General features: G+C 38.5%; 1 protein-coding gene across 3 annotated transcripts; it reads right to left on the reverse strand.

Moving 5' to 3' along the window:
- Positions 1-16: 16 nt before the first annotated feature.
- LOC118798977 (dendritic cell-specific transmembrane protein) lies at positions 17-15,440 on the reverse strand. Of its 3 annotated transcripts, none has more exons than XM_036558631.1 (4): positions 15,412-15,440; positions 10,166-11,243; positions 8,749-9,081; positions 17-234 (listed from the first exon to the last, which is right to left on the reverse strand). In XM_036558631.1, the coding sequence occupies exons 2-4, from the start codon at positions 11,219-11,221 to the stop codon at positions 172-174; spliced, it is 1,452 nt and encodes a 483-aa protein (XP_036414524.1). In that variant the 5' UTR covers positions 11,222-11,243; positions 15,412-15,440; the 3' UTR covers positions 17-171. The 3 variants fall into 3 exon arrangements, with proteins under 3 accessions (XP_036414524.1, XP_036414523.1, XP_036414525.1); XM_036558630.1 differs by having other exon boundaries at positions 15,408-15,440; XM_036558632.1 differs by lacking the exon at positions 15,412-15,440 and adding an exon at positions 15,136-15,401.
- Positions 15,441-17,558: the final 2,118 nt, after the last annotated feature.

Raw genomic sequence — 17,558 nt, forward strand, 5'->3', positions numbered from 1 at the left:
TACACATGACAGCACACATAGAACAAAACACTAAAGTATCTACAGCATATTTACGATGTAAGGTTTGTAACTGATCTGCATTCAGCACATGTGCAAAGGTAAAATATACCTCCATGAAGCATTTTGTGTGCACTTTCATAAGAACAGAGTAAGATCAACTGAAAACAAACCTCACATAATTTTCTCAAGGTTCTCTTGTTCATGACGGAAGAATATGGGAAACCAAAAACGGAGCTGAAAAAAAAGAGAAAAGCAGAAAATTATTAAGGGAATAAAACACTCCCCAGTACACTAATGGCAATGTTCCTGCTACCAGATCTCATTTCAAAAGTTACTGTGTGTCTGCTGGCTTCCTGTCAAGTTCCGCATTGACAACAAGGGCTTGTTTATAACATTTACAGCCCTTAATGGTCGAGCACCAGCATATCACTGCTGTCGGAAGAAAACCTTGTATCTCCATTTTTGTCGCATTTCAGTTTTTGACATAGTTTGAAAATGCCTGTTGCTCTTTACATTGTGGGTGAATTTCATGATGAATGGACCAAAAGAAACGGCCCAAAATGACTTGGAAAAAGGTTGCGTTACATTGACTAACATTAAAAGTAAAGTAGGTCTTTCCTTCTCCTGTAAAGTTACCATTTTGGAGATAAAAAGTTTTGTCCTAACAGGAGCCATATGTCACTGATCCATTGAAGTATTAACGCAGGCTTACTGTAAACCCTATAGGATCACATACGGCTCAGTTGGTGGAGGATCAAGATATATATATAAAACTCCAGATTAAGAAAAAAAGTTTAGGCTAGTATATGCCAAGAAATATTTCATCTTGTATTTGTATTGTGCTGTTATTTTCATGCAGATAGTAGTGTTTTTAGGGTAGCACTTGAGCCCGGCTACATAACACTGACTTTATCATGCCATGGCAGATTTCATATTACATCCAGGGGCCACGTCACAGATACACCCTAACTCTGAAATCTTATCTGTTCAGTTCACTTCAGTTAGAACTGAGTTTATGACGGTAGCTATAACAGTTCCTAAGTTTAGAATCTTATTCTAACTCCAGATAAGGAAAGAGTCTAGAAGCTTCATAACTAGACAACATTTCCTAAACACTGTCCTGACTTTAGGACAACCTCAGTGGTGTCCTACCTTCTGTTTTAACCCCTTAAATCCCAGTCTTATGACATACATACATTATGTATTATTCAGGGACTTCAGTGCAAACTGGCTGAACTATTCTTAGGTTATAGAAGCGTGTAATAAAGCTTTGGCCTTGCTGGCAGGTCCTGGCCATTTAAGAGTTTAAAATTTCGATTTTTTTAGGTAACCATAACAAGCAACATAACAATTTCACTAAGATGGTTTTTCAAGCCTATGTAGAACCATGAACACTCAAAGACCCCTTTGCATCATTAAAGCGTTCTTCATGTTGATGAAGAATGTGCTGTGGATGGTTATATATAGAACGTTTTTGAAAAGGGTTCTGAATAGCACCAAAAAGGATTCTTCTATTGTTATGCTGTCAAGCTTGTAACAATAGCAGAACCCTTTTGGTGCTATATAGAACCCTTTTCAAAAAGGTTCTATATAACCATATACAACACATTCTTCACAATCTGAAGAACCCTTTCATGATGCAAAAAAACCCCTTTTATTATGCAGAGGATTTTTTTGAGTGTTCATGGTTCTATATAGAACCATTTTCTTTACTAAAGAACCCTTGAAAACCATCTTTTTTAAGTGTGTAGCACAATGACATTGTATTCATTATTATTGCAAAATGGTGGTGGTTCAAAAATCCCAGACATGCAGACGTGTGTCCTCATTTCCTTGGTGTGTTCATGTTCATTAAAACTTATCAGATTAAATATTAAGGTGATGGTGGTGAATAATGAGGAGACCGTTGAACATGAGGATGTTGATGGACCCAAACTGCAGAGTGGTGATGCTCTGTTGAACAGCAGGGGGTGCTATCACAGTATTGTTCCAGTTTATCACACTTTAGTTTCGTTTAGACCTTTTACATTGGAAATGGTAGCTGTCTAGCTAACTAACTTACATTGTTAACATTACTTTGATGACGTGTTTATTTTTCAGCTGTGCGTGTATTGTCGGTTGCTTGGAAACAGTCATAACAGTTGATCGTCGCCCTTGATCAAGTAGTTTAGTGTCTGAAATGGTTCCCTGATCACTAAACCCTACATTTGAAAGTCTGGATCACTAAATACAGCACTATTATAGAGAACAGAATTCATGATAGTAGTAAACGATTTCTGACACTATGTCAAATGGGTTTGCTCATTACTGTACAACAGCAGATTCTTTCACATAAACACTATAAATGTCCTGCTACCAGTCCACTTTAATCTCTCAGTTTGACTGCACACACCAGAAGAGCTGACCTACATCCGTAACAGGTCTTAGGAGAGGACTGTGAGACGCTGCCATTGTTGCAGGCCTCGCTAATCAGTCTCAGAGAAGCTGTGTGAATCTCCAAACCAAACAACGCAGTTTATTATGGGTATCCCCTCTCTGCTAGGGTACAGGTTGTATAACTACTATTTATTGAGGTGCATTGTGGGATTGCGTAAACGAACTGGACGTTTTTGGATACCATTCTGAAATGGTGGAACCACAGCTTAAGACATACTAACTTGAGATAAGATCAGATGTTGTAAGATAAGATATATTTCCTAAATATATTTCCTAGATTTGCTTCTGTCAAGTGAATTTGTAAAATAAAATCTTATCTTAAGCTTGTCGGATCTTAAGAACTAAATGTAGCCCGGGGTACAAAAAAAAATTTATTCGAACGAACATTTTTCTGTTCGTATGCATGTTTTCTTTTATTCGTAGTCACGATTTCTTAATTCGTTCCCTTGTTTTCTTTTAAACGTGCACGTTTTCTTTACTTCGTGGGTATGTTTTTTTTTAATTTGTGATCACGATTTTCTAATTCGTTCTCTCGTTTTGTTTTAATCGTTGTCATGCTTCGTTTTTAAAGGAACGCACATTGTTTAATTTTTTTGATTTGTGCGTAAAATCAATGTAGTAGATACAGGTGGTGTTATTTGTCCTGTGCCGAAGTAACTAACAGCTCCCTGACACTGTCTGACGGGTTTGATGAGTTAGATTGATGAGATAATGAGATGCTCATCAGGTCTGATTTTGATTTAGGGGGTTATGAGGAAACTGCAGCTCCTCTTCACAGCAAACGGCCCTCAGATTCATCAGTGCAGCTGCAGTTTGGTGGTGAAATGAAGGAAGACAACAAACTACAACCACAATATTCACTAAACTGCACTTTCTAATGATCATATTTAACAGAGATAGAGGCACAGCTTGGCCGACAAGCTGCGGTGTTAGAGACCATCGCACAGTTACAGGAAGAAATGGTCAGTGTCAACGTTTGAACAAACTCAAATTAAACACGCACAGAAACGTCAAATGGCGAGAGAGTTTAACAGATCTATGAATTAGATGTAGATATATTAATGTGAGGATGTTGAAACGCTGATCTCTTCTTGTAGTTGTGTGATGGTCTCTAACACCACAGCTTGACCGGGAGCAGAAACACCGTGGGCTGTTTGCTGTGAAGAGGATCTACAGTTTCCTCATAACCCCCCAAATCAAAATCAAACCTGATGAGCATCTCATTATCTCATCAATCTAACTCATCAAAACTCGTCAGACAGTTTTAGGGAGCTGTTATCAAAACACAAACAACGTGCGTTCAGTTAAAAATAAAACATGACCACGGTTAAAAGAAAACGAGAGAACGAATTAGAAAATCGTGATCATGAATTAAAAAATGTACCCACTAAGTACAGAAAATGTGCGCACGATTAAAAGAAAATGAGGGAATGATTTAAGAAATCGTGACCACAAATAAGAGAAAACGTGCGTACGAACTGCAAAACGTTCGCTCGAATTAATCATTTTATTTAGGCACTGTCGCTTTAAGAACCGTGAGTTAGAAAGACTCGCACAATCGTGTACAAGAGACAACCTACCGTTTTAGAATGAGGTTAGTTTAAACACCTGATTGAGTATTTAGAATGTCAATCACAGATTTCCCCAGTTTTGATAAGTTAGGGGGCGGGACTAGAGAGAGTAGGAGGAGGGGGGAGGAGAGAGAGGAAAACCGCGGGAAAAATGAGAGACCGCAGCGAGAAAAACGGAAAAAAACGGAGTTTAACTGAGCTTTCGCGTTTTTTAGAAAATTATTTTCTTTTGGTTTAGAGGTTTAGAGGAGGACTGGGTGATATAACTACCTGAAGAGTGATTTTTATAAACCTGATATATATTTTCGTGAGTTATAGTCGTTTTGAGCACCGAGCGGGACAGAACTAGCGTTATCTAACTGTTGGTGCTGGTTTTATGTGCTCGTGAGCTGGTTTCTGAAGCTGTGGTTCGTTGTGTGTGGACTAGCTTGTTTCCGCTTAAACGAGCTGATTGTCCAACCCATAAACAAGGTCAGACAGACCCCACAGCGAGCGGAAAGCTGTGAGGGTCCTCTGATGAAGATTTCCACATTCGCCGCTGTGCTGCTCGGCCCGAAAACGACAGGGACTTTTCTCCTCATCGCGCCTCGACCGCTCCGCCCTTCCGCCGCCATTGAGCTGTAAGTTGTAGTTCTCTATTTCTAGTTAGCTATTTTGACTCGTAGTTATAGAGCAAATTCAGCTTTAGCAGCAAGCCTTGACCTTTTCAGCTTGAGACCACCGGTGGTTCCAAAACGCACTTCGTCATATTCTTCATAACTTTCATATTTCATAAGCTACATTCTAAAGGTGGGGGTCATATGAGAGCTGTAACTTTCTTCTTTCCAGTCAAATAGATGGGTAATGTAATTTTAAACTTTATAATAAAAGCTGAACTCACAATTTTCTTTTATCTACTGAAAGTCGACCCATTTTTCCACAAATCTGGGCTATAAACTATAAACAGATGGCGTCTCTTCAGTGATCTTTTGGCTTTCAGCATTAAATTGTAAGCATATAGCAATATGTGTGATCATAAAACACATTTTCTGTCAATTTGAGGGGAACTTTTACACAAAATAAATAAAATAAATAAATAAAAAATTAATTTCATGCAGTTACCGAATAATTTGCCTTACGATTTGGTCATGTAAATTCAGATGGACAAACCAAAATATACCCTGGTGAATAAGAGGTTAATTTCATATTTGGGGTGTTTCCTTTTGTCTATTTTATTTAATAATTTTGTTATTTTTCTCAAACACCTGTTCATTGTTTTTTTTAATTAATTTGCTGTGCTTTTAAAACAGTACTCCAGATAGCGAGCATATATCGGTCCGCTGGCTTGATAAGGTCGGCACGCCGCTGACCCTTTGCCATTGTTGGTCCACCCTCGGACCACCCAGATTACTGTCCTGCATACAAGCTTTAACTAGTTTTTAATCTCCTCAAACTGATTTTAAATGCACAGAGACTTTTATTTTAGAAAAGAAACTTAGATAAATTTTACAAACAACTGAGTGAAAAAAAAATAATGACCAGGCCTGATGTAAAATGATTTTATAGAAAATGTTGTTGCTGATACTGAGCTCGATTAAAATGATTTACTAAATTAATTTACAAAGTATAACTAAAGAAAAGAAATGAGTGATTATAAGAGGAATTTTGTCTAATACTCTGCTTAACCGCCGGTGGGCCGCCCAGAAAACGCTGAGCAAAACGCCAGTGGACCACCAGCTTTATCATTAACCGGGCGACAGTCGTCGACTGTCATATTGCTATCAAGGACATAATCTCAGTTTCATTTTGAAAGGAAAAAAAGACAAAAGAGTGAAGCACAACAATAAATTCACTCTATTAATGTGTCTGGTTTAATTTTTTCTCATAATATACACAGATTAAATATTTTCATTCTGGGTTTAAGTAATCCTTATATTTCCTTTTGTTTTCCTAATGCTATGAACCCGTAGCCTCGTCCTCTAGATTTTAATCTCCTTTTGTGTGCTTAGAAGTGTGCTACGTAAAGACAGGAAGTTTTTGTACTGTGGCCTTTGTAAGGTAAGATCATTTCTAAATTAGGATAAGAATTGCTTCAGTAATGTGAATTTGTGAAAAATCTTATCTTGACCTTAGGTTTTAATTTAGGACTAAAGATAGAAAGTTTCTGTAATACAGTCTCTGTAATATAACAGTGTTATATTACTGTTATCAGTAACATGACAGATGTCATTACGTTTGGGGTCATCATGGCTGACTAGAGTGCACAGTAAAAATTAGCATAAGACAAGCTGATGACATCAAATATTAGGGTTTTTGTCATGACAGTCACCTACAATCATGTTTTGTCATGATAATGATGCAAATAAGAGTAAAAAAAACAACAACATGGCCATGGAGTCGCATGTTGTTTTTTAACTCATTCACTGATATCTTCCTTTTTCTTAAATTTGTTTTTGAGACAGGTCTTAAGAAAAAGTCTGTGTCAGAATTGTGACGTGTTCTTAAACCACAGAACTGTTCACACCTTTGTGCTCTTGAGTGTGTGTAGATTCTGTTCTTACCTGAGAACAAATCCCAAATAAGAAAACACTGGTGAATATCAGGGTCATTGTGAAAACTACGTAAGTCGATAAGAGTTTTGTAACCACAGACAACATTTTTTTACCTTCCGTTGTTCTGATTGTGACATTCCTTCATTGTATACATTTATGTCTACTTGTAAAAAACCCAATAAACACTTTAGTGTCAAAAAAGAAAACTGCGTAAGTAGGGTTTAAGAAGAAATTTTTTTCTTAAGAATGTTTGGTAAATGATGCCCATTGATCAAGAAAACTCAAGAAAACCAATGAAAATAACTCGTAATAATAGAAAAACAGTACACTGGCCGTTTAGAAGTAATGGTAACATAACATTACTATATTAGTAAGCAAAATCAGTCATGACAACTCAGAACAAAATATAATTCCTGCTAAGACATGTTTATGGCATGGTTATATCATTGTTATGCAGCAGGGTTTAAGTAAAGTGTTCTCACTTCTTTTCAATGTGGTATTTACATTCTTGTGTAAAGCACCTGTAACTAAAATGAAGTGTTATATAAGTAAACATATTACAACCCCATTTGCAAAAAAGTTGGGACGCTGTACAAAATGTAAACAAAAGTAAAATACAATGATGTACAAGTTATTTAAACCCTATATTTAATTGAAAATGGTACAAAGACAACATATCAAATGTGGAAACTGAGATATTTTATAGTTTTTTGAAAAATATATGCCCATTTTGATGCCAACAGCATGTTCCAAAAAAGTTGGGCCGGGGGCAACAAAAGGCTGGTAATTGTGTGTAATGCTAAAAAATACCTGTTGGATGATTGGTAGCAGGTCAGTAACATGATTGGGTATAAAAGATCATCGCAGAGAGGCCGAGTCTTTCAGAAGTAAAGATGAGGAGGAGTTCACCACTCTGTAAAGATTGCACAGTCAAATAGTGCAACAATTCAAGAGTAACGTTTCCCAGCATAAAATAGCAAAGAACTTTTGCTTTTCATCGTCTACGGTACATAATAACAATGAAAGGGGACAAGGCCAAAACCCAGTATTTGCTGGCCATGATCTTCGGGCTGTCAGGCGGCACTGCATTGAAAATAGACATGATTCTGTAGTCGAAATCATTGCATGGGCTCAAAAACACTTCTGAAAAACACTGTCTGTGAAAACAGTTTGTCGCTACATCCACAAATGCAAGTTAAAACTCTAAAACGCAAAGAAAAAAACATATATAAACAGGATCCAGAAATGCTGCCACCTTCTCTGGGCCCGAGCTCATTTAAAATGGACAAGGGTGAAGTGGAAAAGTGTCCTGTGGTCTGACGAATCAACATTTGAAATTCTTTTTGGAAATCATGGACACTGTGTCTTCCGGGCTAAAGACCACTCAGCTTGTTATCAGTGCACAGTTCAAAAGCCAGTATTCATGATGGTATAGTGGTGCATTAGTGCACATGTTATGGGTGACATGCACATCTGTGAAGGCACCATTAAGGCTGAATGATATATACATGTTTCGGTAACATATGCTGCCATCCAGATGACTTTTTCAGGGAAGGCCTTGATTATTTCAGCAAGACAATGTCAAACCACATTTGCACGTATTAAAACAGCATGGCTCCATATTAAGAGTCCAGGTGCTAAACTGACCTGCCTGCAGTCCAGACCTGTCACCTCAGAAAACATTTGTCACATTATGAAATGAAAAATATGACAGAAGAGACCCCGAACTGTTGAGCAGCTGAAATCCTATATCAGTACGAATGGGAAAACATTTCACTTTCAAAACTACAGCAGTGTCTCCTCAGTTCCCAACAGTTACAGAGTGTTGTTAAAAGAAGAGGTGATGAAACACAGTGGTAAACATGCCCCCGTCCTAACTTTTTTGGAACGTGTTGTTGGCATCAAATTCAAAATGGGCATAAATAAAAAAAAACAATTAAATTTCTCAGTTTCAACATTTGAAATCTTGTCTTTGTAGTATTTTCCTAAAAAAAATATGGTGTACATGATTTGCATATCATTGCATTCTATTTGTATTTGCATTTTGCACAGTGTCCCAACTTTTTTGGAAATAATGGGTTGTATTATTAATTTGTTTCAAAAATTAATGAACATACATTTATTTGAAACAAATAAACACAATTCTGGCCTAGGTTCTGTGAAACACCACCATATTTTGCTCAAGTAAAAAGCACAAAAAGAAAACCAACCTGTGTGGCAAAAGACTTCAGCGTTGTTTCTGCAGTTTGAACCTTCCACTGGGATCTTTTGTTCAGGATCTTTTTGTGAAGCTCTTCGATCCTCTCCTCAGCATGATCTGAGAAGAACTGCTCAGACACCAGGAGCCTCAGCTGGTCCATCTTTGAAGACACCAGGACCAGAAAAACCAGCGAGCCAAGGATGGCTGACAGAGGTGTCAGAGATTCGTAGAGCCACAGTTCTGGTTGTGGTAGGCACTTCTTTTCAAAAACGGGCACGTCGTAGGAAAAATTCTCCACTTTTTTATTTCCCTCGATGACAGTACCTACAAAAAAAGCTCCTTTCTGTCCCAGCAAAGGACACAAGGAGGGGAAGGAGGGGAGAGGAAAGGAGAAAAAGGCCCCGGTGATGAAGCAGTGAGTAGCTGCACTCTTCCACACCATACTAGATAGATACCGACTAATTTTAATCAAATAGCCAACGTATATTACTAACATATCTCGTTATATTTGCCCTTTTCATCGTGTATGCTATAGTAGTGTGTAGGAGGCTTTAGTGGCTGCTTTTCAGAGCAAACAAGCGTTTACAAATAAGTGAGTGTCCAATAACACTTATTCGGCCTGAAGCACCTCCTCCTTCCAATCTAACATCTTATAAAATTTCATCTGTACCTTCTGTTTCCTGGGACAATGTTTTCACACCCCACCACCCCATCTTCCCCTTGTCCCATTATCTTTTTTAGTCATATAATCTCTTTTTATACTATGACCATACTCAAATTCTCCTTAATTTTCTCTAACCTTAACCCTAAACTTCATCCAAAACCTAAAATGAACCCTTACCCTGTCCCAGAAGTGCCTGAATCAATGCTCAAGGAAATGTAATGATAGTTGGGTTAAAATGCGCATAAGCAAAAGTACTTTCCCAAAAAAACAACTTGACCAAAGTGACCAATCACAAAGCAGTACAGATGCTGTCACCGACCAAGTATAATGAATTTAACACAAGAAATTAGTAACTTAATATGAATGGCTAAATGTAGTGAATGAAAATAGATTCCTTTACTCACTAATACTCTTAAGTAGAAGTAAAAGGATCTGAAAATTGTGAAAAATGCCAAAAAAAGGTTAATCTCAGCCGGAAATCTAACTTTAACCTCAGTTCTAAACCTAATCCTAACAAGTTGAAAATCAACTGCATTTTTAATTATCTTAAATATCAGTAAATAAACTGTAGATGGCAAATAAAGTGGAACTTGTTTTTTTATTTTATATATGGTACTACTGTCGGTATATAGACGGTTCTAGGTGATACAACACAAAGTGGTTAATTTTTGTAGACCAGAGAACTGCCGGGAGACCTAATGGAGATCCCAACAGGGGTAGCTCTGCTACCAACTGAGGAACAGTATTTAGATCTGATTTTTACCTCCATTTCCAAAGCCACGGGAACATGAAGTGGCTCCAGCTCCTCCAGCCGCTTCCTCAGAGTGATGATGATCCAGTATAACAGAGCATCCACTCCAACGAAAAAGAGCCAGGCCAGGCTGTGAGTTACGATAGGGATGCTGAACTTAAGCATGGCCTTTGCCTCCTTTTTGGTAAACCCAGCAGACGGAACCATGACGTAACGTTTTGCCTCCTTCTTGCTGAGGGGGAGGACTGAGGGCTTTCCCTGCAGACGCTGCTTCTCATCATACTTTATGAAGTTTCTGGTGATGAAGATGTTGTTGTGCTTTGGGTCAGAGCGAAACCTCCGCAGGTACAGCGCTGTGAGGATGACCAAAACCAAAACACCCAAAACTGGAGACACCTTCTTTCCTGTGGAGGACACTGTGTCAATCACAGTTAGCACGCTCTCGGCGGTCTCATTCAGGGCTCTTTCTGCCTCTGCCAATTTGTTTGTGAAGTTCTGCGAGTGTACGGTTGGAATAAAACTGTGATTTGTGTAGTAATTCCCAAGTGTCAGATATTCTGGTAGGCCTTTTTTGAGTTGGCGAGCCACCCATTTCAGCATTTGGATGTAATTTTTGAGGGGTGGTAGATTAATGGCCACTAATTTCTCCCCAACAGTGCAGAGCAGACCTTTAGCAAGTCCTGTAAGGTTCTTCAGTATGTTTTGAATGTTCAAGAAGATCACTACAGTCGTGCCGGTCGTGATGAGCAGGTTCCTACCTTGCTTCAAACCGATGGACATAAGAAAGAGAGTCCCAAAACAGCGAACTCTCTGAGAGAGGCACATGGCTATCGTGATGCAGAGCCAAAATGCACCAGTGGTAGCGATAGACGCCCCAAAGCCACATTTTAAGGGGAAGAGAAGGGCGAGAAAGAGAAGGACAGCCAGAATGAGACTGGTGATTAGGCAGGAAATGACCAGAATAAGCTTCTCCGTCCTGCTTGTTTTACTCTTTGCTGTGTAGACGCCACAAATCCTGGATGAAGTCTTGCTCAGGGTTGCCTTCAACTTGTTTGGGTTCGTCTCCATTGTTGACTTTGTTGTCTGGAACCTAGTAGAGAAAGTACTTTTTTTTTTTTTTAGCCATCACTTTTTTTGAGCTGACACAATTTGAATATTTCCTAAAGCAGGGGTCACCAGCCCTGGTCCTGGAAATCTACCTTCCTGCAGAATCTAGCTCCACCACAATCTGCCACACCTGCTCCAAATAGTTCTGCACAATTTCTGATTGGCTGGATCACATGCATTAGTATTAGGTGGGGGGTGGGAGGGTGGGAGAAGGTGAGAAAGCAGATCTCCAAGAGGAGTGTTGGTGACCAATGCAAAATATACAAAGAAGAGTAAACATGTGAGTAAACATATAAAAATCAAACTTTTTAAAAAACACATTTTTTGTGCCTGAGGCTTCACAAGACCATGATCTGACACTGCTTTCAAGCCTATGTTTCACTTCTTTTTGACTCCCGGTCTTACAAACAGACAAAAACAGGACTGTGATATTGTTTACAACAACAATGTCCTATGAATTAACAATAAGATCCCACTTGAAGTCAGACAGCATTTCTTCATTTATTCCATAAAAATAACTGCTTTTTAAAATTGTTAATCTAATGTGTACATCTGCAATGGGTTGTCTTAAGTATGTGCGCAGTCTTGAGCCTTGTGGTCTGAGGGCCCCCTCAATACTTCTGGCAGTCAGAGGCCTCTGGCTTCTGACCCCGTCAGCCTAGTCAGTAATACATTCCAGCCTGAAAGGCCATTTCCAAGTGATGAAACTGACACATCAATGCATAAAACTTTATGACAGTCTCTCAGACTTTAGGTCTTGTGAACTGACAGATAAAATAGCACTCAGCATTTTCACAAACTAGGCTGGTCAGTTTGAGCCCCATTTTATTTTCCTGGATGGTCAGTTTTATAAGCTTTAGAGAATATACCCCTGAATTGGCAGATATCAGAGCGAGAGAAGGACATCATCTGGATTGACAAATCTGGACTAAAACACACTACAAGGGCCTATTCACACTTAAGACATGGGAAGAAGATGGAAGAGGAAGAAGATATGGATTCCTTAAGTAGCAGCAATTAATACAGGGTGATTCAGAAAGATTCATCTGATTTCAAAATGATTTATTTCACTTGTAAATCATTACAGAACAATGCAGTAAACTGTAAATGGTTTAAATGAGCGTAAAGTTTATTATGTAATTTTACAAGAGCTCAATATGAACCTCCTCCAGCTGTACAGACAACATCAACGCCATAGTCAAACTCATCCCATACTCGACTGAGCATGTCGGGTGTCACTCACGGCTCTTTCAATGCGATTTCGGAGATCATCCAGTGTTGTGGAACCAACGACGAACGCTCTGAGCTGTTGGAGGTTCACTGCCCACGAAAATCACACTGCACAGTTATGACGGATTCACTCTTATTGAAGTGGAGAACACAAAACGATTTCTGCTCAGGGGTCTCCTTCTCCTTGCAGGCTGAAGGGAGCCATCTTCCAGTAACAGTCAGAAACTCTATGACCCCCTCTTTCAATTGGTATGTGATTGGTTCCTAGGCGCCTCACGGTTATAAAAATAAGGCGCTTTGAAATCGGATTAATCTTTTTGAATCACCCCGTGTATTTCTTTAGGAATTGCAACACATAATGAGGACAGGCCATTCTGCAGAAAAGGCAACCACATGGGGAATTTCAGCTCCTCACACAAGAGCTGAAGCTACATAATGAGCGATTCTGAAAGTATTTTTCTGTGTCAGTGGGAGAACCCGAGGTTCTGCCTGTGCTTGATGCTCCTCTCATTAAAAGAAGCGTTCATTAGTGAGGGAAGGGAATAGTATGAGGCTTGTGGGAATGGAAAGACTAAGATCCACCTAAACGAACTAAAAAAAGGGCTTCATACAGTTATTGAAACACAGTCATTCTCCAACCTTTCAGACCTTGAAAAAATAGGTTAGCACGTCCTCTACAGGGAGCACACTTAAATATGGCATTTTTCTGCTAATTGTTATTTATTGTTGAGTTTAATATATTAGAAAAAAATTAAATATAAAATAACATGTGTGAGAACTTTTGCAAAGGCCACATTTTCCCCCCAGTGAGTTAAATTCAGCAAATAAACAGTAACCGTGTATTATAATGTGCAGAAGTGTGTTCTCTGTATGCGTTCTTTTATTTTTACTTAGAAAATCGACATATCATGTGACGAGGGGCACTCAAACTTTTGCCCACAACTGTATGTTGCAGAACAAGCGTCTCTTCTGTGGCCAAGCAAAGATATGAGCATATATGCAGTATGATTTTAGAGGAACTGCTAACCATAAAGGAGAATCCCACTAATTCTTCTAAATGTCTGCACAACAAACGATAGCGTCTTTTAAATTGGTCCAACAAAGCTATAAGCCATAAAAGGCCGTGGGTAATTTATTAAATTATTAAAACGCGGCCAACGCGAAATATGATTAAATACACACTTTTTAATAAATAATTTAAGTTATTATTAATAATAATCGACATCAACAACTATTCCGCCAAGAAATATAGTTGCTGTAGAGTATGGTGTTGTTGTTGCTAAGCAACCATAGATGGCTGAATGCGGAGGACGTTTGGTCGCTGTGTATTATGGTCATGTAATGAATTCTAAAACTTTTTGTCATATAACAGCAAATATATGATAACACAGCACTGTTTAACACAAAAACTTTTTGGTCACTAAATTACCACCGCAAGTCTTATTTAGCATCAGTCCAGTGGTGCCCCTCTTTTCCTGCTAGGGCTGAATCTCAGATGGCTCCCTGCTCCCTACATAATGCACTACGTATGTGTTTAAATACTGGATCCTGCACCCCAACCATGCAAAATACAGCTAAGAAATAGTCATTTGGGGAAACATCCATGCTCAGTAACCGATGCACTATTTGGCCTGTAAAGGCTGGAACTTCTAAGCTCTCATAGCTAGAACACTATTTAGGGAGTACGGAGCCGTTTGGGATTCAGCCTGGGTTTGACGCGACTTCTGACTGAAACACGGATGTTTGAAGTGTGTAATTCATTCAAGTGTTATTCTGATATGCCGTTTTACCATTAATCATATCGTAAGTACTTTAATTCAAGCCTGGGATGTTAATGTTAGAGTTGTTTAGCATGTTTGCTATCTTTTAGCTTGTTAGCTAGCTGACCAGCCTAGTTCTAGTTCAGAACACAAGTTGCCCCTCAGTTTAAACACTCGGTGATCCATGCGAGCAGCATTAGAGTAAAAGATTTTTCCATTAATAGCACAAGGGTTTTTCGTGCCGTGGCGCAGTGATACAGAGTTCAGTTGCTGTGAGGCGGTCATAGGTGTGGGTATATCATGGATTTTACAATGGCTTCCAACACGGCTCAGCCAATCAGATTTTAGGCCCATAACTATCCATGTGAAATAATGCCCTGTAGAGAAACCTACTGACTTGATTTTTTTTCTTAGTGTTGTAATGTCTACAGTGCAAATATATCCATTTCATTTACTATCCAAAATGACCAGTGGACCTACACGTGTCTTCTGAGTGTTGATATGTAATATTGATGATGGTAAAACAGTGGTAAATTTGAAAAAAAAAAGTTGTGAATGTACCTCTCCACCATGAATGGGTTTTTAAAAAATACATTTTAGGCCAAAACTATTGTAAAACAATGTCTCAGGCATTCAGCAATGTACTAGTAAAATTTCATACTGTCAGGGAGCTTTTAGAGGCATCAAATGCTTCAGACCTCTTGCTCATATCACCAACATACAACACGGAAAACTGAGCAAGCTCTGATTAAAAATGGACAGTGTCGCAGTCCGCCAGTTTCAGACTCAATGTGAAAGACCGCATTAACGTGTTCGTTTTCAAATCTTGCCATGCGTTTTTTCCCCCGTAAAAATCTGATTCAGTGTGAATAGGCCTTTACTCACAGGCGTAGATTACTTCACCAGAGAGTTTGAGGCCAAAGCACTGCACAGTTGAGGAATTCGTATATATGCTCATCAGAAACATTCCACACTGCCAGCCTCTCTAAACTGGATCAGCTGTGACTAAAGCACAGAACAGCAAAACACAGACCGAGCAGCGCTGTGTTGAGTCAATTTGGACTATTTATCTTCCATTTCAGAGTAACTTCTTAAATCAACACAATAAAGTCACTTTGTAGCATACTGATCATATAAAAGCTGTTTTAAGTCGTTACCTACCTCCAGCATCCATCAGCAGACAAGTTGTACTGACACTCTGATGAGTCTTAAAAAAACATTTCCCCTTTTTATTTTTGGTTTCTTGTCAAACCTTGCTCATGCTCGCATGAGCCATAACCGTAGCCACTGGGGGTTGGCTAATATTTCTCTGTAGTTCTTTTTTTTTATTTGACCAAATACAGTTCCATTTATCTGCATGAAACTCAAGATGTGACATTCTAGGCATATATTCTAATACTTTCTCATGGACTATTTAACGAGTAAAATGTAATAAATATTTAACTATCATGACAAAACTTTGTGGAATTGTCACAAAAATAGGCATAGTGTAAACGGCAATGTTTACTTCAGACATATGGTTGTGTGCAAAAGTCTGAACACCCCTGGTCAAATATCAAAAATCAATTGTTGATTTCCTAAGTGAAAATCAGTTAATACATCGTCTACAGGGAGCAAACTTAAATGTGGCATTTTTCTGCTCATTTTAGTGCATGGTTTCTATTTATTGCCAAGTTTAATACAGTAGAAAAAATATAATATAAAAGGCTGCATTATTCCCCTAATATGTTAAATCTAGCAAATTAACAGTAACTGGGTATTATAATATGCAGAAGTGTGTTCTCTGTAGAGGATGTGTGAAAATCAACATATCAGGTGACTGAGGCGCCCAGACTTTTGCACACAACTGTATGTTGCAGAACAAGCGTCTGTTCTGTGGCCAAGCAAAGATATGAGCAGAGATAATTGTAGCTTTAAAGGGGAACTTTTTTCAGAATTTTTGCACAGCAGATAACTAAGTCTTTCAGAGTGGTTTGAGGTGAAATGCTGCACTGCAGAGAAACTAAGTTGATTTTCAGTTTACATGGTGTTGTGATGTCTACAATGCAAATATAGCCATTTTATTTACTATACATAATAATGACCAGTGAACTTGGACATGTCATCTGAGTTTTTATATCGCCGCTGTCCAAAAACAAGTGTCTCCAAAATAGTAACTTCTCAGGAGAGCAAAAACATTCTTAATGTGGGTCAGGGGTCGGCAACATGCCAACTGTCCTGTTGCGGCTCCACAGCTGAACTAGATTTTTTAGGTAAAAATAAAATAATGCTACTTTGCAGTAAAATAAACATTCTAAGTTTTAAAATGAAATAGTCTTAAAAGCTGGAGTTATAGTGTAACTGCTAATTCACCCTGTAACCCTGAAGGTTGGCATGCAGACTGCTGGTCACCATAGCAATGCAGACAACAATCTCGCTTAGCAAGTAACTAACAAAACAGCAAAGAGAAAGATTTAAGATCAGCATCGACAATTTTGAGAAGAATTGACTTATTTGCGTTTATTTGCAGCTGGTTTCCTGATACGTTTAATCTTCAACGAGAAACTGACAAACACTAAAAAGTCGTGAAGCTCAATTCAGCTTCTCATTCGTCAGCTTCTTGTTCACATTTTCCTGAGGCGCCAGAACTGCTGCACTATTTAAGATGGAACGGAAAAATTTGAACAAGAAGCTGGTGAATGAGAAGCGACTTCAGCCTCGTAAAAAGTTGAACGTTGAGAGACATTTTACAAGAAGCTTTTCTACTTTTGAGGAAGAGTTTCCTGCCGGAGATGCGAAAAAAGCAACCCTAGCTGAGCTAAAGATTAAAGCAGAGCAAACTAAGTCTGTGTTTTTGTTTATATTTGTTAGCCTATACTAGTACATTAGCACGTACCGAGACATATTTACAGCCACGATGGTAAAATAGACATGAAATGGACATAATGGCTCTTCTTGACATTTGGGTTGCCTCTCTACAAATGGGTTCATTTTATTCCAAGTGATTGTGGAGCATTTCTATTGGTCTATTCATCATGAAATTTTGACACAATGTATATCATGGTTGCTGTATTTAAATGATGCAGAAAAATACAACTCAAAAATGATGAAGATGCTTTTTTTTCTCAGTACAGCGACAATATGTAATGTTAATAATGGTAAAACGGTGATAAATCTGAAAAAAAATGTGAAATATGAGCACTATTTTGCCTCACATGCAGCTAACCATGAAGAGAGCCCTAGAATCACTAAATCCACCCCTGCAGGCATTAAGCAGTGTATTAGTAACCATTTAATTTATTGTCAGGAAGACTTTAAGGCATGCTTCA

The sequence above is a fragment of the Colossoma macropomum genome, unplaced genomic scaffold (genome assembly GCF_904425465.1).
Source record: "Colossoma macropomum unplaced genomic scaffold, Colossoma_macropomum, whole genome shotgun sequence".
NCBI lineage: Eukaryota > Metazoa > Chordata > Actinopteri > Characiformes > Serrasalmidae > Colossoma > Colossoma macropomum.